This window comes from Streptopelia decaocto, assembly GCF_964273445.1.
Source record: "Streptopelia decaocto genome assembly, chromosome: 3".
NCBI lineage: Eukaryota > Metazoa > Chordata > Aves > Columbiformes > Columbidae > Streptopelia > Streptopelia decaocto.
This window is the reverse complement of record NC_138656.1, coordinates 13,671,749-13,696,085: the sequence shown is the minus strand read 5'-3', so window position 1 is coordinate 13,696,085 and position 24,337 is coordinate 13,671,749. Positions and strand designations below refer to the sequence as shown.

Here is a 24,337-nt window from a genome sequence, read left to right as displayed (position 1 = left end):
TCCACTGTTATGAGGTATTAAAAACAAGCAAGTTTATAGTGGATGCCAACCTTAAGAGGACTGTGGAGACAAACTACCTTTTGGAGAATAGAAACATGTTTTTCTCTCATATTCCTAGCAGACAGTGGCAGTATATGGATGCTGAAATTGGAAATCTCTAGACTGGGAAAGCCAAAGAGAAAACAGATGTACTGCAAGTATCTTCAGATTCAAATAAATATTTTAAAAATCAGAGTAAAATATAGAAGTACTTTTCTAAACTGAGTTGCCAACATAGTTGTGTTCTAAGAAACTTAGAAAGTTTAAAGTTCACAGTATAGCTTTCAAGACTACATTGTAACTGCAGTGCTAAGTCCCAGGAGAGTTTATGCACAAGGATAAACTGTAAACACTTGAATAGTGGCATTTAAATCAACACTAAAAACTTGCAGAATTGAGGCACTATTCTCCTACTGAAAGTTATCTGCTTACCATTACAAACTTCCCTTCTATCGACTGCAAACAAAGAATATGGACAACACACGTTGCCAACTAACATCAGCATTTTGTTCCTGAAAATACTTTAACATTACTCTTTTCTTTCCCCACACTTCTCACACAGCACTTCATACACTGCACCAACTGTAGGCACCACAGAAAAAAAAAAAAACATAGTAGGAGGAGTTATTTTGTATGGACAGATCCTGCACTCCTGCAGAACTGCAGTGGCACCAGCGTGTGGGTGCAGGCATCTGCCACACAAGGCGGTTCACAAAAATGGGGCTGTATTGGCTGCAGCTGGTGGGATCCAGGCATCACAGAACAGGAGGGTGAGACCTTGGACTCTGGTTCCATAAATATTGTTCCTCATCTGTGAAGGACAAAACCCTCCAGCTGTAGAAGCTTAATCAGGAGTAGGCAGATACACCCATGCTGTCTTGGTATAGTTTGGGCAAATAACTGATATAACAAAAAGCTAACACAAGACATCAAGGGTACAAACAGATAGCATGTAACCCAATACAAAACCTGTCAAAAGCCAGTCTGAACCAGGAAAACACAATGAGGTTGGATCAGAACTTTGTGTCATGTAGCAGTGGCATTTCTGACTTGGTACCAGGTACCCTACAGCCAGATTTGCTACGCTGTTGTATAATGGTCTCAGTCGTTAGTTACAGTTTCTTATAATTACAGTGCACATCAATTGAAATAGTTAATGAATTTAAAATTGCTTCATAGTCCATAACAGAGGAATATAATGAAAGTACCAACTGGTTACTTCTGCTACCTTTTTACAGTCTGATAAAGTAAGCTACATTACACAGGAAACCTTACCATTTAAGATACTTTGAAGTGCCACTTCAATTTTTAAATGATTACACTATATTTAATATTGAACCAAATCTAAATCTGCTTTCCTCATCCAGCAGAACTGGGCTAGGTGGAGTTGCACCTGTTTTGTCATTTTCCAGTGTTCAACAGCAAGAATGGACATGACCCTCTGAGCATACTCTGACCTTCAGATTCCTGTCAAAATTACCCTCCCGCCTGAAGATGAGAAAAGCAGTCAGGTAAGTTACAAAGGGACAAACCAGACAATTTCAATAATTTTATTTCCACAAAGCGTGCAAGTTTTGCCAAAAAACAGAACAGCCTGCTTTAGACAGGTTACACAGCAGCAAGAAATTGGACTGTTTATGTTCTGTAATTTAAGTTCCGCCCTACTTCATTTCACGGACATCTAAGGAAGTTTTACAAACTTAAATAAAATGTAACAAAATTTTATGTTATCTCTCATTTTTCATTTGATGTCAAGAAGCTCTTTTGACAGCTTGCTAAAAATTTATAACAGCATAAAGAGGTACTTTGAATGAAGTATATGTTACAATTTTTCAGTTCCCTTCAGGTTTTCAGCAAGTGAATTTTATATGTCTTCACTATTACTACCAATTGTTCTAATAAATTTATTTTTAAGAAGCTGCCCCTGTTTTATCTTTTGAATATCCTAAAGCAGTTCATTTCTGCAAAACTGTTATGCCAGCATTTACAGCAACTAATTATTCCCAGAAGATAATCACATTTCTAAACAGACTTTTTCAGTCTTGGAATGGGATCAGTTACCTGACAGAATCTGCCTCTTGCTGAAAAAGAAATAATGAACAATGTTAGCGTATTACAACAGGTGTCAGTTTGCTGCAGTGGGTAAAAAAAAACAGTAAAAGCAACAAAGGGATACATAAATGTCAGACTTAATACCTCAAGCAAAATGCTCTATTGTATTCTTTCATCACAAAAAGCAGTGCATAAAAATTAATCTCTCCTTTCTTAGGGTTTACCTCTAAATAGAGCTGCTGAAGCTGTGATTTAAAATAAAACATTTAAAAAAATACTCATATTCCACCGTAATAGCATCCAAGCTTGTAGTTTCTCGGGCTATTGTTTGATGACCATTAATATGCTTACCCAAGTGTATTAACGAGAACAGAATAAGCACCGGGTCAATGACTGTGTATTTGTTACATGAGCCAGAGCACAAAAGAAAACGTTTATTCTGGCCTTGTGTCAGCTGCAGGAAGCAACATGATACCTGAGTCAGTATGAAGTTCTCTCCTTGTAAGCTGCCCCCTCAACATTTGTTAAAGAGTAAATTTATACCAGATCAGTGCTTTGAATCATGGGGCTATTAAAATATGCAATATTACAAGGCCTGGAGCTAATTTACTATAACACTGATGCAGTGTTTCAGTAACATCTAGTAGGAACTTTTAATTGACAGTCTATATTGTTCTTGAGTAATGTCTGCAGAAATGTTTGTGCACTCTGTGAAATGAACCACTGAGAAAGGGAGAGTTTGCCAATTGCTGTGCTGTTCTACAAATGAAGTGCTTCTAGGATTGCTAAGACATAAAGAACACTTGTATCTAGCAGAATAAAGAATCACGTGTTTTTCAATAAATCACAGTGGCATTTCTGTGCAAATAAATTATAAGAAATAGAGTTGGAGTAGTCTGGATCTACTCTCAAACATAAATAATTTAATTGATATTTCTCTAAAGGGAAGTGTCTCTCTTCTCTCTGAAACAGTTTGTATTTGAAGACTAGTAAAACTGCTTTAGATATTGCATGATGACCCACACTGGAGAACTGAACACAAATAAAATAACCTGGAAAAAAAAAAAGAAAAAAGAGAAAAAAAAAAAAGAAAAAAGAGGAAAAAAAAAAGAAAAAGGAAAAAAAAAAGAAAAAAGAGAAAAAAAAGAAAAAAGAGGAAAGTACTTCTCTTAACTTTCCCAAGCCAGTTGGCTTTGCAGCTCCAACAACTGGACTAACACAACTGAGGAAATTTTTCCAGGATAGGAATGAGTGGCCTAAGTGAGGGGAACAAGAAAGAGTTACTTAGCAAATTGTTCACATCCATAAAAACTTTTAGACAATAATCAGTACAGCTTTTTTTCCACAGTCACCCATCAAGCAAACAAAAGCACTAATAGCACTACTAAACATAGTTACAGATCTGTTACCCTGTGTCCCTAATTTGAGGAGAGCAAATCTGCTGATGAAGGTATGATTTTAAGTTAACATCACAGGCTTTTTTATCTGTGAAGAAGTATTACTATTTGATGTGGAGAGGCAACAGCAACCTGTTTTTTTGGTCAGAGTGAGCCCTTTCTCTTGTTTTTCTGGTTACAGCTTAATAATGCAGGCTTTTGACAGCTTTAGCAATTTTAGGACTTAGCACACTTGCCCATTCCCTGCTGCCAGCCTCTCTTCCTTGGTTCCTTACAGTTTTAAGCTAAATCATTGAACCTAGCCAGGTTAAAAACACACCTCCCTCTTTCGGGAAGTTAACAACACAAGGAGAAAAATGAGATTAAAAAAAAAAAAAATAGCAACTCACTTCACAGCACAAGCCTACAAGCTTCAGCATTATGAAGCGAATTAGTGGGAAATAGGGTTGTAACACGAAGTCAGCGTTTCCAGCAAAGTAACGGGTGAAATCGCTGGCTTGATGTCGGTGACCAGCAAGCGCCCTCCAGCAGACGGAGGCACCAGGTGCCCGAAAATCTGGGGTAGCACTTGTGCAGGGTTTCCCCCGACAGTCCCTCAGGGATAAGCCGCTCCGGCCCCGCTGCCCAGCGGACACGCCCACCCGCCCCGGGCAGCCCCGCCGTGAGCCCCAGGTCACACACCGGGGGCAGGAGCGGGCAAACACTCCCCGGACGTGCGACCAGGGTGCGGGGCAGGAGAGAACTGCAGGCCCAGGGCAGCCGCGCTCTCGCTCAGCTGACCCGAGCCAGGTGGAGAGGCCGGAGTCGAGGGAGCGCCTTTCCGCTTCACCACCGCAGCTAACAGCGGCCACGCAGCCCCAGTCCGCCTTGCCTTGCCTTGCCTTGCCCTCCTCTCCCCACGCTGCAGGCGCCCACCGAGGCTCCCACCGGCCCGGCCCTGTCACGAGCAGCGGCCGTTACCTCAGCTCCGCGCTTCCCGCCAACGCCACGGCCGCTGCCCCTCGTGCGCGGGCGCGCTCCTGCTGCCACCGACGAGCGCGCTGCGCACGCGCGCGCCCCGCGGCCTCCTGGGATTTGTAGTTCTCCCGCCGCCCCGAGCCCTGGACTCTCTCCCTGCACTAGACCCCGAGAGAGCGGTGGTGAGAGAAGCCTCTTCCTTTCTTTCGATTTTGTGAGTGTTCTTTGAAAATCGCTAACGACAATAACCCATAGCTTTAAAAGTAAGGGAAAAAAAAAAACACACACAAGGAAAAAAAGCACATTACGCCACCATCTTGGATGAAGGCAAGCGGCACTCTGCCCTTACCCAAGATGGCCGCGGACCGCGCGGGGGCCGCCGGGACGGTGGGGGTGTGTCCCGGCGGCGTGAGGCGGTGTCTCCGCCCCGGGCTATATGAGGCGGCGGCGCGGGGGGTGGTGAGCGGTTGGCCGTGCTTGGCGACATGGATTTGCTCCGGGAGGACACGCAGAACAAGGTGAGGACAGCGACCCGGGTTTTGCTGAGGAGCGGTGCGGGTGCGGCCGTGCCCCGCCGGGCTGAGGGCCGCGGTCGGTCCCGGGCTGGTCCCGTGGGGTGTGACGGAGCTCCCCACCCTCCCTCCCCCCGGCAGCACTGTGGCAGTGGCAGGTTTTTATTTGTGTTCCTTTTAGTGCTTGTATTTTAATTATTGGGTTTCTTGGCCTCTGTGCTGCGCGCTCCCTGCACTTAAGGTCCTCTGAGGGCGGGCGGTCAGGGGGAGCACAGGGAGCTGCCCCTGAAGGAAGAGGCGCCTCGAGAGAGATAAAGAGGGGAAAAAAGGGTCGAAAAAACAGGGTGGGAAGGAGGAGAAGGGAGGGGGCTCTGTAGCTGCCACAAGGCAGAGCAGGGTGTGAGCAGAGCACCTGGTTGGAGGTGGGAACAGGGTGACAGGCAGGGCCTTGCAGGAGCTGGACCTGCTCATCGGGACCTGTGGCTCAGTGCTACTGGGAAACTGCTGTCGGCTCTTCTGCTAGAGGCATTCAACCTTGCTCTGTGGGACCAGCCTTCCTGCTTGTGTGGCCTGTGTTAATTAGGTTGTCAGCTGTCACTTCAGCTGTGATGCCTCTTTGCTTTAGTTGTCACATCAGTAGCTGACTTGGTTTTCCTTTCTTTGTAGCAGTGTTGGAGCTTTAAGTGCAAGGAGACTTAGGTTTTTGGCTTTGAGAGAGTATGGGGTGTTACCCAGTGTTAAGACACCAGACTTCTCAGAGCAAATGCAAATTAAATTCTAAGGCAGGAACTTCTTGAATTAATGTGTGTGTATGTAGTCAGGGCTTCGAATTATTTTTGTATACTGGGCAAGCTGCCTGGTGTAACCTACCTAGTGTACCTGGTTTAATAACTACCCCCCACACACCTTGAATAGAAGGTAAGACAGCCCTTTAACAGTCTGTAACCTGCCTGTTTGATTTTCATGCTGTTGCATCTGCATGCCGTTTTGCATTGTGACTAAGCTTAACTCGCAGGAAGATGATTTGTGTTTTAAGCTATTAAAGGTGTTTAACTCTTCTCAGTTGGTGTTTTCTCTAGCCTTTTGCAAGATGTATATTCCTTGGCTTGAAGGCTAGAAATACGCCTACCTTGAATAACTTTTTTTTTTTTTCAAGAAAACTTCCTTTCATCTACTTCTCTTACAAATATTTTAAAACAATCTTGATCTAGTAGACATGGCAAAAGTTTGAAGAGGTGTTTTCTGGTTATTTGCTTTGAGTCGTGAACGAGCTGGTGCTTTAACCTTTCTCTGCTGCATGTGAGACTATTAGTGTTAAAGTATCTACCATTTGAGAATACTGAGTGGAAGTCTTCATATGCTTTGCAGGACCTGGATGTGTGGAGGGGAAGGTAAAATATCAACTGTCTTGCAGGAATTGGTAACTTTGAGTGTTTATGTGCCCTTTCCAACTTAACAGAGAGGAACATCGGGGGAAGGGAAAACATCCCCATGGTGAGGGCTGGAGTATCTTAAAGCTCTAATATTAAATAGCCGAAGATTAACTAGCTTGTTTCAGGTAGTAGGGCTGTCTTGGGATTCCAGCAGCAGGGAGGAGGATAGAAATACTCCTATCTTGTCTGTTCCTGTTTGGGTAAGGAAACAGCCACATGGAGCTGGTGTGTGGCCAGTAGATAAAGCCTGTGCCTATAAAGGGAGCTTCATTAGATATTAACCTTGGATGGGAAGTATAAACCAAAAACTGACCCTGAGGTGGCAAAGCAGGAGAGGTTCAGGATGTGTAGGAAGAGGAAGGGAGAGTAGGATAAGGGTGACTGGAAGCACAGTGGGAAAGATGGTGTAATCTGTCATGGGGAGGAAAAGGCACTTCAGAAAGTGAAACAAGTAGTGGGACTGCCAAGCTAAGCTTGTGCAAATACTCTGCTATTTCTTCATCTTAATGTCAGTGGTGTAATAGTATTTTAAAGGCTTTAGTCAAACTGTTCTGGATGAAAATACTGAGCGTATCATAGCCCTTCTTTCTCAGAACAGTCAGTAGAAGACAAAATGGCATGTCATAGCCTGGGACTTGCTGTTATCACTCTTGAGCAGTGGTTCTTGGTGTTAGACGACTTCAGCATGTTCTGGAAAGAATTGAGGGTGTACTAGATCTTGCTTATGCTTTGTGAGAAGACTGCTTCTGTGTGCTGATGGGCCCAAAAGCATGTGGGGAGATGAACTGCTAGGAAGGTGAAAGGTACTGAATAGGGATAATGTACTGTCAAGGGCTTACAGCCTCCATGAAGCTGGCCTAACGGTTTGGGCTAATGCCACAATTTTAAATCCATGGGTTGTAAAGAGAGCATGGTGAAGCTGTATTGCTGCAGGAGGCCAGGAAAACATTCTTGTAGATGCTGACTGTGGCTTAGAACTTTGCTTCTGTTGCACAGTTTCCATTTTACCTGGGTGTGCTTCATGTTACAGATGGCATATGGACTCAAAGTACTTAGCCATGGGCTGTGCTCTGCAGGCAGACTGCTGCAGCTGGGATGATTTGATCTGCACTTCCAAAGCTGCTGTTTGACCCCCTGAGCTGAGGAAGCAGTGGATTGGGTGGAAGTGTCCTGTGCACTGCTGGGTGGAGCAAGGTGTGCTTGAGAGTCTTTTGCTTGGGATATGGAATCCTTGAATGGTGACAGTGTTCTTCCCACAGCCCCTTCCCTCTGTAAGGAGGTGCATGACCACTTGGCTTCTGCAGAGATCCCTCTGACAGGAGAGCTAAGAGATCAGGCCAGCTCAGTGCACAGCCAGTGGCAACAGGTGTTCTGGCTACAGAGGCTGCCTTCTGCTTACTTGGCAAGCACTGCAGTTGGTGAGGAATGCCATTTCTATGTGACTAAACAGAGCTGTTATTCCCTCTATCTTTGTTTTAAGCAGAATAATTAAACCATTGCATCACTGAACTTATACAGTCTCAAGTCACAAATTTCAGAAAGCATTTTCTATAGCATAAGTAACAACATGAAGGCTGTGTGTGAAGAGACTGGTTTATTTTCCTGGTTCTATGTAACTTGGACTACTTTGGGACTGTTTCAGCTGAATGTCAGAGAGCTAACAGCAAGTCTGTACTGGCTCTTTACTGCTGCATGCACACAGTGTACTTTCAGACATATTTTTTTGTATCTTGATTAAGGGGAGAGCCAAATATGGCTGAAACATAGTTCCAGCAACTAATGCCACTAATATCTGCTGGCCAGGTACCCTGAGAGGCTGCTGATTAACTCCTGAGTATCAAAACAAGGCCCTCTGGAACTGAGGGCTCTATATAAACTGCGAGAAAACATCATGATCTCTTAGTGCTCTCTGGAGAGCACTTAAACTAGTTTAATTAGAAAGCCTACTCTGCAAAAGTAATGGATGCTGGGTAATGGCAGATGTAGTTACTAAAGTCTTGTTTGTGGCTGTTGCTTGAATGACAGCAGATAGGTTATCAGTAGGAGGAGAAGTTTTTTAAAAGGTAGCTGACAACAAGCAGAAAGCTGTGGCATGTAAACCCTTGTGAAAGGGCTCCTCGATCCTTCTGGGAGCCCAGCTATGTGGAAAACCATTGGATTAATCCAACTTTTAAAGCAAATATAGATTCTTATTTTGCTAGTGATCAGATGTTGTACACAGTTGCTTGCACTGGCAGATTCTTTTGTTAGAATGCAGAAGTAACACTGAGTCATCTAGAACTGATGCTAAAACTGCAGAGGGCATAATTGTAGAAGCAGCAACTCAGGCTGCTCAGCAGAACTGAGCAGCTTCAGTTGCTGAGGGCATTTCCTCCCACTGGATGCTTCCAAGCGTGGACATGTGTTTGCATTGTGTGAGGCCTGAGCAGAAGCTTGAGTCTGTCAAGTTGAAGATTGTGTATCTGATGGTCATCACATGGCTGTACTTAAATTATCCAACTCTCTTGTTGTTTGTTTGTTTAACATCTTTAAGCAAGTACGGTAAAACTCTACCTGACCGGTCACAGTAGTGCTCTCTGAGTCTTCTCTTTGGGTTTTGAGATAAGGTGATTGTCATAGTGTCCTAATTGGTACCATAATTTATGTGTTTAGTCTTCGGTCTTAGAAGCATTAATCAATATGATGTCTGTTATTCTGGAGAGCTCTGCTTGATGTCTTGCTCTAATTTCCAAGTCAGACAGTTGTGGTGGGTGGTATCTTTACTGAACAGGGAAGGCCTTTTATTGAACCCTCAAGAAACCCTGAGTGTCCCAATGTGAGTCACTAAAGAGGCATAAGCCTAGAAGTGGAAGGCATCAGAGTAGCTGTAGCAGTTGCTGTAGTCAATGCAAACCAGAAGCCTCCAAGCTGTTTCTGACAAAGGGAAGTGGGGGCACTATGCTAGGTTTGTGTGAGTGTTTCAGTTTGCAGCCCAACCCAGCTATTTCCCCATGGTGCTGCTCCAGGAGTTACTATCCTCTCTACCTCTTTGGGCATGTGCTGCAAGCAAGAAATAATCTCTCACAAACTGCTGAGTTTGAATTATATCCCCTTGAAGGTGTTGGGGAACAGACTGGTTTCTGGTAACTGGAATAGGGAGACTTGAGTTCTCTTGCCCACTGCCTTGAGTGCATGGAGGAAGCAATGATGTCCTAGCAGAGAAATACCTCCAGATACAAAGGAGCTGCCAGGCATGGCAGGCCAGAGAGCTAGGAGTAATTTCCTGCTGAAGGCTGTGTGCCTGGAGGTGGAAGTTTAATTGCTCTGCTCTGCACGGCCTTCATGTGACCATTAGCAAGTTGGTCCTCATTCCTGCTTGTAGGATGGGTATAGGAGGGGTGGTGGAATGAAAGGTCCTGAATGATGAGCTGCTAATGCTGCAGGAGCAGGTGTTTGTATTGATTAAGGGTTGGTGTGGAATTGCTGAGGGGATTCCAGTGAAGGATGAGTAGGGGTCTGGAGTGCTTTTCTTATGAAGAAAGACTGAGAGAGCTGGAGAAGGCTGAGAGGGGATCTTATTTATACATTAAAATATCTCGAGGGTGGATGTCAAGGGGATGGGACCAGACTCTTTTCAGTGGTGCCCAATGATAGGATGAGGGGCAATGGACACAGACGGAAGCATAGGAGGTTCCATCTAAACATGAGGAGAAACTGCTTTGAGGGTGACAGAGCATGGGAACAGACTGCCCAGAGAGGTTGTGGAGTCTCCTTCTCTGGAGACATTCAAAACAGGCTCAAATGCATTCACATATCATCTGCTCTAGGTGAACCTGCTTTAGCAGGTGGGTTGGACTAGATGATCTCCAGAGGTCCCTTCCAACCTCAACCATTCTGTGATTAATGCCTTATAGAACTGGGATAATGAGGGGGGCTTCTTGCTTCCAGTTCATTGGAGAAATGCTGCCCCAGCACTTTCTGTAGGGAAGCAAAGCACTTCATCCTCCTGAAGTCAGGCAGTGTGAATGCTCTCTTTGTAGTCTGAGCATTGCTGCTGTGATTGCATAATCCTAAATATCTCTGACCTAGAGTTAGGAGCCCACAGTGACCTTCACAGGACTAGAACAAACCAGTGGTTTTATTAACCTCTGTTTCATATGGCTCCAGGTTCTTCACTGAAGACCAGAATCCTGAAAGTTAGAGGTGATAATCCTCTGCTGTCTTCAGTGATACACTTCTTGTTTGAGCCTGCAGAGTGGCCTTTATGTATAGGCTGGATCATGTACATTTACAGCAGGTGTTTAGTTAGGAAAGGTGCAATATTTTATCAGCAAGTGGCTTCATGTAGTCCTGAGGGGCAGGATCCCATCACTGTGTGTAGGTGTCTTCTTGCCTCTTGTCCTGTTTCTGGGCTGGTCTCACACTTTGGGCCCTGTGCATGGTACACACTGGTCTAGAGTGCACAGCTGAGCACTGCTGCTGACTCCTAGTTGTTTCTGTATAAATAAGCCCGTGCTGGGGCAATAAGCTCCGCTTAAGCTCCGCTGCAGTGGCATTCCTGGGGACCATTAAAGCTGTCAGTTATGTGTTCTTGCCCCATTGCCTCTGCAGTTTATGGTACAAGTGCATGGGAGAAACACCTGTGACATGTTAACTGCTTTAATCTGACAGAGCAGTACCATCTTGTGTTCGTACCTGCCCACATTTTGTGCAGGCATGGAGGGGTATTCACACAGTATCGAGTCACGGGTTACTTTCTCCACATCACTTAACAAAAAGGGTTGCAAATTCAGGACTGGCTGATTTGTGTAATCTTTTCCTTAGTTTATGTGAGAGAAAGCAGTTTCCTTTGGCTTATCGTACTTTCCAGACTCAGCAGTTCATATTGTTAGCACTGCTGATCCTATTTGGACAGTAAAGATAAGTAAGCAGGATGCAAAACACCGGGGTCTGCATCTCACTGTTTTGGCTGCTGGTGCTGCTTGGTCAGTGTTGGTGGGAAGCACTGACCAACTTGCCTTTCATTCAGCTGGCAGAGAGTGAGCTGTGCTCCTAGTGAAACTAATGTCTGAGGTGGTATTTACCTATCCTTCTGCTAGTGCTTGGGTGGGGCAGCTTCTGCCTAAACCAGTGTCAGTGACCTCTAAAACATGCACATTTGTGCTGTTTGGTCTGTGCCTTCTTAGCAAGTCCTATGTAGGCTGTAGCATGCCTGTAGAGGGATATAATAATCTGTCCCATAAGGTATCTGGAGAGAAGCAACTACCCTGTTGGACTCTCTGACATCCATTTGCATGTGAGCAGTGCTGGGACTACTAAGAACTGTATTCCAGGGCATACTCTGTGAGCTTGATGTCCTTGCTTGCTGCCAAGGCAATATGCAGCCTTCTGTCCTACATGAGTCAGAATGGGAAGCTCAGTGTGCCAAATACAAGGTCTTTCCATAGTCATAAGGCTTAAAAAGGTGTATCTCTTAGCTAAAGTACCTTCTTCTAACTCTAGCAAACAGGTAGTATGCAGCAGTTAAAGTCTTTTTAGCATGACTAGAAGAATGAGGGTACAGTGACTGGGGTATCCCTTGCTTAGGCTTGAGAACCTGATCATGGATGCAGATGCATATCAGCCTGACAGCTGTGTCCTCTGCGGGCAGCCATGGAGACTTCTCATCTACCCAGTCTGCAATACACAGATGCCCAGGCTAGAGGGATGGAATTTCTAAAAGCTTTTGGAAATAAAACTTCACCTTATAAAGTGGTGTGACCTCTCAACAGTTCTTCTGCAGCTTTACAGCAGCTTAAGGTAGCATTCAAGCTATCTGTGATATGACAGGATTGCTCAGATGCTGTCTGGCACCATTTGCTTGTGGGCTTTGCTGCTGAAGCTTGTTGTTCTTATCAGGTAGTTGGGGCAAGCTCCGGGCATGTGGGATCTGAGCACTAATATGCTGCAGGGTGGTGAAACAACATCAGTTGTGGCCCAGTTCTCTCACTTGCTTTCCTGGGAAGGCATTCAGAATTATCTCTATAAAGATAACCTAGGGATTCAGCCTGCCTCTGATGGTCAGTCTTCAGCCAACTTCATGCATTGTGACCTTGATCTCTGGCAGTTTCTCCCTTATGCAGAAAATAAGGATGATTTGTTAGGCTGCAACACTGAAGGGCCTCTTAGATGATGGCTTTCATAGCACAGGAACCACCATACTACGATAGATTAAGGTTCCTGCATGCTTCTTGGGTGCAGATGACTGAAGCTCGTGATCACTAATAGCTTGTAAAGGTCAATTCCTTGGTATCTGAATACATGATTCTACTTAATGTAAGAACTGGATGTATACATTAATCTTGGTAATATATGCTTGATACACGTAAACTTTTTTGCTTGCTTCTGAGGTCCTGTAGGGAATTGAAACCATTTGTCTTCAATGGTTGAGTATGATCAGTGAAGTACAACCTGATTAAGGAAGTTCAAATTGTAAACCAGAGGGACAAATGGGTTGGTTATGCTCACTCTTACTGCTCATGAGTGCAGCTTGTCCACTTCCCTGAACATTGGGGCATTCTCAGCATCAAGGCCTTGTTTACTCTGAGTCAGAAAGGACTGCCCTTGTAAGGAATTTCAGTAGGACTATAACTTGAGGATGATAGTGGTGTGTAACCTAGAGCATCTTCAACTGAGAACTGCTCTATAAAAGTTTGGTTGAAGTTGTATTCTGGGTGTAGGCTGTCTGAAGCACTGGGAAGGTAAGTCTGGTCTTTACAGGAAACCTCAGAGCATACCAGGTTCAATAAAGATTTCCTCACATACCATGCTCAGAAACCTCTTCTGAACTGCTCTAAATGGAAACAAATAGCATTAAAATATTGACAGATACAGAGATCTGTCTTGAAAACCTAAGACCTAGATTTATGAGAGGAAGAGGCTTACAGTATCACAGTATGTTTGGGATTGGAAGGGACCTCAAAAGATCATCTAGTCCAATCCCCCTGCTGGAGCAGGAATGCCTAGGTGAGGTCACACAGGAACATGTCCAGGCGGGTCTTGAATGTCTCCAGAGAAGGAGACTCCACAACCCCCCTGGGCAGCCTGTTCCAGTGTTCTGTCACCCTTACTGAGAAGAAATTTTTCCTCAAATTTAAGTGGAACCTTTTGTGTTCCAGCTTGATCCCATTACCCCTTGTCCTGTCATTGTTTGCCACCGAGAAGAGCCTGGCTCCATCCTCGTGGCACTCACCCTTTATATATTTATAAACATTAATAAGGTCACCCCTCAGTCTCCTCTTCTCCAAACTAAAGAGACCCAGCTCCCTCAGCCTTTCTTCATAAGGGAGGTGCTCCACTCCCTTAATCATCTTGGTTGCCCTACGCTGGACCCTCTCCAGGAGTTCCCTGTCCTTCTTGAACTGAGGGGCCCAGAACTGGACACAGTATTCCAGATGTGGTCTCACCAGGGTGGAGTAGAGGGGAAGGAGAACCTCTCTCGATCTACTAACCACCCCCCTTCTAATACACCCCAGGATGCCATTGGCCTTCCTGGCCACAAGGGCGCAGTGCTGGCTCATGGTCATCCTGTTGTCCACCAGGACCCCCAGGTCCCTTTCCCCTACACTGCTCTCTAATATGGAATTTCCCAACCTATACTGGAACCTGGGGTTACAATAAATAGCTTTTTGTAAAGGAAAATTCAGATATCTTTGACACTTGTTCTTGTACCAGCTTAATGGGGCTTTCTTTAACAGCAAGTGTGCATTCTAGCAGCAATGAATAATGGGATGCAAGGTATCCTGAAAATAAGATTGAACAGGTGCAGTGCTAGTGCTGCAGTGTTCTTGGGGTTTGGTCCTGTTTCTAGCAAACAGTTGGTTCTTAAACTTTATAGAAGCCTAAAGAAAGAGGTTTCATGCCTTTTTTTTTTTTTTTATTCCAGGATCAACTGTTCTGCCACATATTGTGGAGGCACAGGGTCATAAAGAGAGAACTACTAGGGTTGTTGTTATTTTTGAAATGGCATAGTAGGCTTTGGCTTAATGTGCTTCAAGAAAACAAGCTGGAGAAGTACTGGAAGGAGCATGCTTCTTTTGAGAGAAGACTTCCCAATACCTCTGGTGTGAACTCTAACAATTGTTTCTTCAGACTTTAAGCTAACAAACCTTTTTCTTTTCCTGTGTTTGGAAGGGAAGGCTTGTTGCAGTGATGTGGAGGTAGTGTCAAGGCTGTCATGCTTGTCCATAATGTGCTGCTGTTGGAGGAAGAGATTTAGTGCAATGTGGTTCTTCGCTAAACCTACTTGATGCTTGACCAAGACATATCCTGTGAATTCTTTTGCAGCTGAGGTCTGTATCTGTAGACCTGAATGTTGATCCTTCTCTCCAAATTGATATACCTGATGCCCTAAGTGAAAAGGACAGAGTTAAGTTCACTGTGCATACTAAGGTAAGATTGTGGAGTAGCAAGTGGTCTTAATAAATGTTATGCAAGTAATCTCTGTATTTGCAATAAATATACCTGTGAAGATGGGCTTGACAGTGAAGGAAATCTAGATGGAGATTTTTCACTTAAAGGTGGCCTGAAGGCAGGGGTGTGTGTGTGTATATATGTATCTGCAGAAACTTCAGATTTCCTAGGACTTGAATGCTCTCTAAATAGAGACAAGGTAGCTGATACACTGGATTTGGTTTGCTGAGGAATCCTAGTGTGACACCAGAAGGCTGGGGGGTAGGGATGGGGAAACCAGCTACTGCAAAACTTCACTGAGTAAGCTGCATTATTGCTATTCCACAACAGTGCCTATTCTTTAAATAGTATACTTGGTAGTAAGGCTCTCAAATGAATGCCAGCTCAGCTAAAAGGGAGTAGGCGAGGCTCTCACTAGGCAAAATAGCTTCCTTTGGAAATGGACAGAACTGTTTCTAAAAGCACTAATTTACAAAACAGTAGGGCTTCTATATCTTCTCTTCCAGACTACACTGCCTGCTTTTCAAAGCCCTGAGTTTTCAGTTACAAGGCAGCATGAAGACTTTGTGTGGCTGCATGATACACTCACTGAAACTGAAGAGTATGCAGGACTCATTGTAAGTACTTCCTAAAAAATGCAATTCTAAATGAAAGACTATGGTGATTTAAAGTGCATACTAGTAAGAGTGTGAAGTCTGTTTTAACAATCATACTAGTGTTCCATGACTCAGGTATTCCCGATGCTTCCTTTTGCCTTAATTCCCAAACAACTTGAGTGGTATGGCTCTGCTTGCTTGGAGCAGCAGAAAAAGACCTCTGTGCTCTGGAAGTTCCTGACTCTATGGTGGTATTAATATCTGTCTGAAGATAACACAGCAAAATACTCTGTTAAATAGAGTCTTTATTTTCTATTATGATTCTGTAGGAGGCCCTGTGGGCCACAGAAGATGGCTGGCTACAGGGTAGATTATAGAGGCTGTTCATCTCAATTGATTTTCCTCCTGGGGCAGGGGCAGCACAGAGCTGGGAGGGGCCAACAGGGACCTAGACATCAACATGCCCCTAGAATTCCTGGGTGCAGAGACTTGCTCACTTGCCACGACCAGGCAAGTCATAGCCTTCCAGAGAAGGCTAGAAGTGATTTTTTTGAAAACTATTTGCTAGCATCTGTCACTAACCAGTTCCTTGGCTAGATACCTCCAGCACCTTCAAAGCCTGACTTTGATGGTCCCAGAGAGAAGATGCAGAAGCTAGGGGAAGGAGAAGTGTCTATGACAAAAGAAGAGTTTGCCAAAATGAAGCAAGAGCTAGAAGCGTAAGTGGAATGAGCATACTGCCTTAAGCTCTACTTAGAGAAACCTCCTGGGAGAGAAACATATTTAGTGGTAATTAATCTTGAGTTCTGAAGGGTGTTTGCTGCATTAATCTTTAAAATCCTGGAGCTGGGGTGTTGTTGAAAGTTTCTCTCAAACTGGAAAACTTCCTAGCTAAAGAGTGAAAATAGTTTCTTGATCACTAGGTAGCTATTTCAGAAGCATGCTGCTGAATATTTGCACTCTATAAACCTAAAACAATTCTTTGTATATTGAAGAAGGCAGTACAAGAGACTTAGTATGTTCTTTCCTTCAGTGAATATCTGGCTGTCTTCAAGAAGACTGTATCATCACATGAAATCTTCCTTCAGCGGATTTCTTCTCATCCTGTGCTCAGCAAAGATCGCAATTTTCATGTTTTCCTGGAGTATGACCAGGATGTAAGATACCTTTTTTTTTTTTTCCTTTCAAAGTGAGGTGAGGTGTAAGAGTGTCACTTCTCTGGGCCCAGTCAGAATGTTATGTAAATCTGTGTGTAGTGTCAGCAAGCAGATATTGCCAGTACTTCTGTGAGATGATTAAAGGATGAAAGCCTGGTCTTTAGACCTTTTTCTGCTATAAATCTCAGTGGTTTTTAATCCTAGTCAAGTTGATTAGGGAGCCAGCTTGGTATGTCTTGATTTCTTAGAAACAAATATGTTTCAGGTGTACCTATGCTGTGTAGTGCATGGTCCTAAAAAGGAAGAATGGAGGTGTATTAAAGTTAGCACTGCATCTGTTTTGTTACACTTAATTGAGTGATGGATGCTGATCCAAGATATGCAAGGAGAAACTGAGCTGTTTCTGGGAATGAAAAAATCTGAGGCACAGCATAGTTGAACACATACAAGTCAAAAGATTGTTACACAGACCATCTTTGTGCAGCTCATAGGGCTATTACAGAGAGCTTGGAAAATGCCTTGCTTTGTTGTCTGCTAGATATAAATGATGTTACAGCATTGCAAGTGTCAAAATAGTCACTCCTTTCCCCATTGGTATGACTTTAAAGCTCTCCTGGGCTCTCTTTTGCAGCTGAGCGTTCGGAGGAAAAACACAAAAGAGATGTTTGGTGGCTTTTTAAAAAGTGTGGTAAAGAGTGCTGATGAAGTCCTTTTCTCTGGTGTCAAGGTAAGGTAGTTGTTTTTTCTCTTACTTAGCCTAATCTTGTTTTTCTTGCTTCCTGCTTGAGGGAAGTTAGTTATGTCTGTTTCAGGCTTGATGTGCACGAGGCTCGGTTACTGATGCTAACCTTCCTTGTTACTGCTGTCCCAAGTTCTGTGGAGTAGCCTGTACTAATTTTGACTTGTATAGAAACAAGATATTGAAGCTATAGGCTGTTAAAATTTAAGTGTATATTTAAAGTTTCTGGTGGATGCACAAGAGTTGCTTTAACATCTGATGCTGGTGGACACGAAGGTGTTCCACCTTCGGCAAATGTGCTTGTGGCTTTTTTTCTACTTTGGAGCTGTGAACAAACATGATTTACGGGTTTCTGCTTGCACTCTGAGACCAAATACCAAAGACTCCTGTAACTGGTCCATGTTGCCATGGTAGCTCTTTCTAATAGACTTGCTGTCCTAAACACAATGTCATGAAATATTTCAGTACATGTAATGTTTGTGGATGTGAGGCAACCTTGTAAACTGCTTCCTGCTTAGCTACTGTGTTGTAGAAGACCTGGGAAATAAAATTCCAGCAGTTGGTAGCCATCTGATACCAGCTTACTGGTTGCTTCAGATAACCTGCAGTGTTGAATAGTCCGGTGTCAAGCCCATATTCACTTCATCATGAAGAAACTGTCCAAACAGCTTGGTTTGTCAAACCCTTGGCTTAGGGTCTTGTTGAACTCTGGTCTTCAGTAGAGCCTGATGGGCATAACGCTCAAGTGGCTGTGGTTATTTCTTTGATCCTTCCCAAAATTGAGAAGAGCTTGTATTCTGCTGTAATGTAACTGACTTAATAAGTCATGTTCTCTTTCAGGAAGTAGAAGACTTTTTTGAGCAAGAGAAGACTTTTCTTGTGAACTACTACAACAGAATCAAGGATGCATGTGCAAAAGCAGATAAGATGACACGATCTCATAAAAGTGAATATTTTCAAAGACCTTTCTAAAGACCTTGCAGTCTTGCTGATTTCAGCCTCAAAATCTTGTCTTGTTCTTGCAGATGTTGCAGATGACTATATTTATACTTCAGCTTGCTTGAACAGCCTGGCATTAGAGGAACCTACAGTTATCAAAAAGTAAGCAATTCTAACTGTTTATAAATGTATTCTGAGTCTAGGAATATCAAATTCCTTCTGTAAAATCCAGGGCATTGAGTAATAACTGTTTTGAGTTTATTGAATTTCAAGCAGGTGGCATTTAAACTTTCTTTTGTCTGATACTCCTGGTATGACAGATGTAAAATTATCAATTGCATCTGACTCTTAGCTGATCTTTTGCAAGTTGTGCCCTAGACCTGAATTGTACTGGTCTTCAAATCTCCTTCTAAACAGAGGTCTCCTTCAATTTTTGTTCAGGTTGCACACTCCCAGAGATTATGGGAGAAAGGGGTTATGCATTGTGTTCGAATGTGCTGTTAAATACAACTGCGGCTTACACTAGGCCTGTATTTTCTTCTGGACCTTTGCAGTTCCAGAACACTAGAAGTTTAAGCTGTGGAAGCCTAGTCACCTTTTCTGAGGTGAATTCTTCCACCTTTCCAAGCTTTTGCTATCAGTTTACCAAGACCTTATTAAGAGTATATAGCTGAATAAACAACAAGATGTCTCATCCTACTTGGAGACTAGCAGCAGGGAAATTCTCCACAAGATCTTTCTGGTCTAGAGATCAGTGGTGTTACTTTAAATGGTGTCTAGCTGCCCAACTATACTAGTCTGTTAGGCTGGAATTGGCATCTTTTGTCCAGGTCTTTGCTTAGACCTGAATTCTTCTTAAGCTGTTGTCTGGATCTGTATGGAGGAGTAAACTCCAGCCTTCAGCTTTTTGGTCTCCTGTCAGTTGATCCTGGAACTTATCAGACTAGGAAGTATCTAAGACTTATTTATGCCTTTTTTTTTCCCTTAGGTACTTGTTGAAAGTTGCTGAGCTCTTTGAGAAACTCAGGGTAAGAGAAGCTTTGGAGCAGGGAAAGAATATCTGAATCTGGATGTTACTGTTTCCTGTTATATACCAACTATCTGATCTTTTCTGCAGAAAGTAGAGAGTAGAGTTTCATCTGATGAAGACTTAAAGCTCTCTGAACTGTTGAGGTACTACATGCTCAATATAGAAGCTGCTAAGGTGAGAACAATTTTCTGTTTGAAGCTTAGTTTTATTATGGGCATCATGACTCACCCGTGTTCTTCTTTGTGCTTTAAGAAGATGGGAAGGTGGACTCTTGTTTTGCCTAAGAAACCTGGCACTCCTAAACCACATCAGAATACAGAAACTATATGTTGGCTATCTGCAGCCCAGTACACTTACAGAAGGACTGTTTAAGATCTTCAACAAATTTTTCTTTAGCATGTAGAGAGGAAGAACTCATTAGATGTCTGTAGGCAAGTTAGAGCGAACTGAATTTGAGTCTGCAGCAGCATTCTAACCCTTCCCCTGCCTGAGTACTCATTGCTTGTCAGTAAAAGCAATGATGACTAATTAAAAATCCTGAAGTAAATCCCAATTACTGAAGTACTTCATCATTAATATGTAGTAATATGTGAGGGCTGTTTGAGTTGGCTTTCAAGAGGGGTTTGGTAAACTGATATGACTGCAAAAGCCTTATCAGCAACTCTTCTCTAATCAATACTTGACTTGACAAGGGTGTAACTATGCTGAGAAATGGTATCTAGGTATAACCAGATGGGCATCTTCATCTAGTGTCACACCTGTAATGCCATGTACCCTGGAATACTGAATACAGACTCCCTGTTTGGTGTACTGCTGTTTAGATATCAAGACTATACTGCTGCTAGATTAGAAAGGAATTAGCACAAAGACCTGTACTGCTTCACATGTTAGTGTTTCAGTCAAACTGTCAGATCTCTAACAAGTTAAATGATAATATATCCCCTTACTGGAAGTAGACTGAGGGAATTCAGGAAGTGCTATTACTCCTTAGTGGAAAGGTCCACCTTACAGAAAGTTAAAGCTACTTTAAGAGAAGTGATCCCTACAGTAGCTCTCAGACTTCCTCAACTAAGGGACAAGTGGCTGTTCTGATTACTTGATATTGCACTGGCAAAAGGCTCCTGTTGCTATGTAAAGAGCATAGCAGATTATAATGGCTTGTTGGAAGAAGCAGAATCTGGTGCTGAAAGAAGTGAAATCTCCTGCTGTTAAGTTAGTTGTAATCTCAGTTTGGGATGCAGTCCTCATAAGGCTTTGCACTATTCCTGTCTACTTTCAGGATCTTCTGTACAGGCGTACAAGGGCTCTTGTTGACTATGAAAACTCAAACAAAGCTTTAGATAAAGCCAGACTAAAGAGCAAGGATGTCAGGCTGGCTGAGGCATATCAACAGGATTGTTGTCAGAAGTTTGAAAAGATTTCAGAATCTGCAAAACAAGGTAAAACAAGATTTGCTGTATTTATGCTCAAGGGAGATCTTAATGCAGTTCAGGTCTCCATTTGACCTTCAACTACTGAAGGCTTTTGAACACTCTCCTGAAGCAAATAGTCTGGACATCCCAAGGGCAGTATAGATGCCTGTAAAATAAATGCAGCCAAGTATCTTTAAGAATGAATGTCTGAAGCAGAGCAATGTCAGTACTAGACTCACCTTAATTATAAGCCCCTAGTATTTGCTTTCATGACTGTACTCTTGATCTCAGCCTCCAGCTGAAGGTAACTACTCAGGCTTCTCATTATCTCAATTAGAACTGTGCAATCAGGCTTTTTTTCTGTTCTGGTACAGCTGAGTGCCTCATACAGAGTTTCAAACATTGGTTCTTAGTAGATGTCTTTGGACAACATAAACCAGAGGAAACATGCTTTCATGGTATATACACTACTCCTTTAACATTCTTGTCTTTTAAATGTTCTGGGTTCTCAGCTTATGTGTCTTACTTCCGTCTTATTCCAATTGTCTTCCTACAAAACCTTTCTATCTTAGATAAGCTGTCTCTTTCCTCATCAAGATGTCAGTGTCATGTGATATATGCACCTCCTGGCTAGAAACAGCAAAACTAACTCAAACCTTTTTGTAGTAAAATGCTGTAACTAGAGCTGTACAACAGAACTCTGGAAACATAAGGGGCATTACTGAAATGTTACATTTTGTATATCTGTCTTATCTTTGTTCTTTCTTCCCTGCAGAACTGATGAGCTTCAAACAGAAGAGAATAGCAGCATTCCGCAAAAACCTAATTGAAATGGCAGAACTGGAAATAAAACACGCAAAGGTGTGTTCTTTTTGGAATTTAACAGGCGTAGCTTGAGAGAGTGAGTTCTGTGTAACTTGGAGGATTTGCTGGTTTCCTTTTAAAACTAGGAAGTGTAAAATAGAACAGCTGGGCTCTTCAAGATCTGAAGAGGTGAAGGAAAGGAAGTGAAAAGCTGTAGGTGTAGTGCATACAAAGAACAAATGCTGACAGTTTTATCTGTCCCGTGCAGAGAGTCTGTTTTCTACTTGTCACTCCTAGGACACTGGCCTATTGGGCTGCAGGTGTGAAGTCTTGATTTTGCTGGTAGTGCACAACCACTTGCCTAACTTCCCATGAGGCAGCCTCATCTGTGGGTTTCAACCTCTCCTGCATCTAGAGGCAGCTGCTGCTTCAGATGTTACTGAGTGCTGTGAGAGCACATCCTGCAGCTTGTGATCTAGCCATCATCCTTTCTCAGTTGGCTTGTCAGTGAAGGGGGACACTGGCTTTGTGGCAGCCTCTGCCGAGCTTTACTGAGTATGCTTGAAGTAGGCTGTGGAGACCACACCATATACTGCCAGCTTAATCCAGGAAAGTGCACACAGGTTACCAAGTCTGCTAACTTAGTGTAGAGAACAATGCAGGGAGCCTCAGGAAGAGGTAACTGTGCATCCTCAGCTTCTTTTGGAGAAGGGAAGTTTAACTTCCCACTCCTTGAGAGTGCTGGGCTTTGTCACAGGAAGCTGCTTCACTGCTGATATCGAATGTGACACATAAAAGGCTTGACAATGTGGTTTGATTTGGTCCACTTTAAAAACTTACTGTTCTGTCTCTTACCCCTCTTTCCCACAAGCAGTCATGGTTGCAGGCCTGCAGGAAGAGGCAGATTGCAGGCCATATGATCTGGTTTTGATGCTTTATTACTTGAATGCTTGTCTTTGCAGTATAAGCTCTTTAACTTTGTCACAGGGTACAAAATTTGGGGATGGACCTGCTATTTTGGAAGCTACTTCATTGTGGAAGGCCTGGTTTAAATTATCAGTCATACTGATCTGAAATTAATTCTCTTCCTTTCCAGAACAATGTCTCTCTCCTGCAAAGCTGTATTGACTTATTCAAGAACTAAGGAGCCTTATTCTGAAAATGTGAAAAAAGCATCAATTGCACTCAATGGCCAGGGGCAACTTATTGGCTTGACTTTGTTAGCTTAAAATAAATATTGTCACAGAGATTGTTTGACTAGTACTTAAATATGTTGATAGTGATACATTGACTTTCTTGGTATAAATGAGAGCCAAATTGTGTATGAATTGTTTGGATGTAGCTGACATCCTGCTGGCTGATAACTCAAAATGAGTAAAATGTAAGAAATCAATTTGCTGTTGACTGACTTCACCTAGCAGAAAATGTTTTCTGAGAACTCCTTTTCTTGCAGGATCATAAATCTGTCTCTTCATAGCCCTGATATATTTAAAGCTTGCAAGTGGCAGTGACTTATATAAGTGTAGTAATTTTATAAAGTAAATATCCTAACATTCCACTTCCCAGACAGATTTCTACTACAATATATTTTGCATTTCTATAACTACATTCAGTATTTGTACACTTCAGCAATACAGCAAATAAAGATCTCTGATAGAACAAGCTGCTTTTGTATGGCAAGACTTTGTGTGGGATGTAAAAGGGCAAACTGGGATTTCAGGCACAGACCTATGGCAAGTTACTGATCACCTGGAGCTCTTCATTTGGAGCACTAGGGTTAAATATTTGACTTAACAGGATTGTTCTTGGAATGGGTGTTAACATGCAATGTGGCGACTTCAGGTCTTGTTGCTTGAGTAGCTCTCAAACTTTTATTTCCTATATGCTGTACACAAAGGAAACAAAGCCTTTCAAAAGCATTGATATGCTTGAACTCTTCCAAGATGGAACTCCTCCAACTTCATAGATGGCTTGAACTCCTTCAGGCTGTGTTAGTGCTTCATATTTTGTCAATCTTCACACCTCCTGCTAGCATAAAGGAACTGTTTAAAACTTCAGGGCTTCTGGAAACACAGCCATTTCCAGTCTTATATAAGATAAATCTTTTTAAACTTTGGCAAACTGGGTGTACACCTTCGTAACTGATGCAACTCAGCCTATAAACCCCAGGCTCATCTTTCTACAGGCTGGCTGTCATTTCATGTATGTGGATGTAGGTCAGCAAGCCATACCCGTCTAAAAGCATCTGAGGAAGAAGAGTATCAAAGTCTTGGTTAATATCTTGTGACTAAAACTTCTAATCACCAGTGGGTGGCAGGCTGGGACAGCTGCTGGTAACTAATTGCACAACATTTACCCTCACTGTGCTGTAAGGAAGTACAGGAAATTCTGCTGCATACCGTAATTTCTTACCTGGCAGCTGGACTTGTGTTGATCTATAGGAGAAACTGGGTGCATATGTGAGCAGTCTGCTTACAAGGAAGGACAGAAATCTTTCTTTAATAAATGTGGTGTGACTGGAGTTAACTTTCCTTTTAGCAGGGTCTTGAATAAAGCCTTAGCAGAACAAAGATCGCCACAGGCAAGTCAGTGTGATAAAGCAGGTTATCATCAATGTGAAAATAAGTTTTTAGAAATATTGCTGACATAATTTAAAAGACTGTTTCAGAGGTGGAATAAGAGCAGAGTTTCATAGATGTTCCAAACAAGGATTGACTTTAGTGTATATGTCATGATCATGTCTCTAAAGCAGTTTACCTGTAGAACTTGTTGCTCCAGTTTATGGATTGCAAATTGGCTTTGGAGAACAGGCACAAGCCTTATCATTGAGATGGTAACTG

The 24,337-nt window shown here is 43.0% G+C and overlaps 1 protein-coding gene and 1 long non-coding RNA gene across 2 annotated transcripts; one reads left to right on the top strand and one right to left on the bottom strand.

Moving 5' to 3' along the window:
• Positions 1 to 76: 76 nt before the first annotated feature.
• On the bottom strand, positions 77 to 4,590 carry LOC309437179. The gene is made up of 5 exons (XR_014183511.1): positions 4,449 to 4,590; positions 3,256 to 3,347; positions 2,101 to 2,120; positions 1,433 to 1,527; positions 77 to 162 (listed from the first exon to the last, which is right to left on the bottom strand). It is a non-coding gene; the product is annotated as an uncharacterized lncRNA (long non-coding RNA).
• A 244-nt stretch (positions 4,591 to 4,834) lies between these two features.
• On the top strand, positions 4,835 to 23,159 carry SNX5 (sorting nexin 5). The gene is made up of 13 exons (XM_082048263.1): positions 4,835 to 4,963; positions 14,695 to 14,799; positions 15,327 to 15,437; positions 16,014 to 16,135; positions 16,450 to 16,573; positions 17,205 to 17,300; positions 18,153 to 18,258; positions 18,338 to 18,413; positions 19,240 to 19,279; positions 19,369 to 19,455; positions 20,561 to 20,720; positions 21,469 to 21,554; positions 22,594 to 23,159. The coding sequence occupies exons 1-13, from the start codon at positions 4,931 to 4,933 to the stop codon at positions 22,639 to 22,641; spliced, it is 1,194 nt and encodes a 397-aa protein (XP_081904389.1). The 5' UTR covers positions 4,835 to 4,930; the 3' UTR covers positions 22,642 to 23,159.
• Positions 23,160 to 24,337: the final 1,178 nt, after the last annotated feature.

Bases quoted from the DNA above. Each gene is read 5' to 3' on its own strand.
- SNX5 (XM_082048263.1), top strand. From the start codon at position 4,931: ATGGATTTGCTCCGGGAGGACACGCAGAACAAG. The intron at 16,574-17,204 runs GTAAGATACCTT...TCTCTTTTGCAG, and splicing joins TCCTGGAGTATGACCAGGAT to CTGAGCGTTCGGAGGAAAAA. The intron at 17,301-18,152 runs GTAAGGTAGTTG...GTTCTCTTTCAG, and splicing joins TCCTTTTCTCTGGTGTCAAG to GAAGTAGAAGACTTTTTTGA.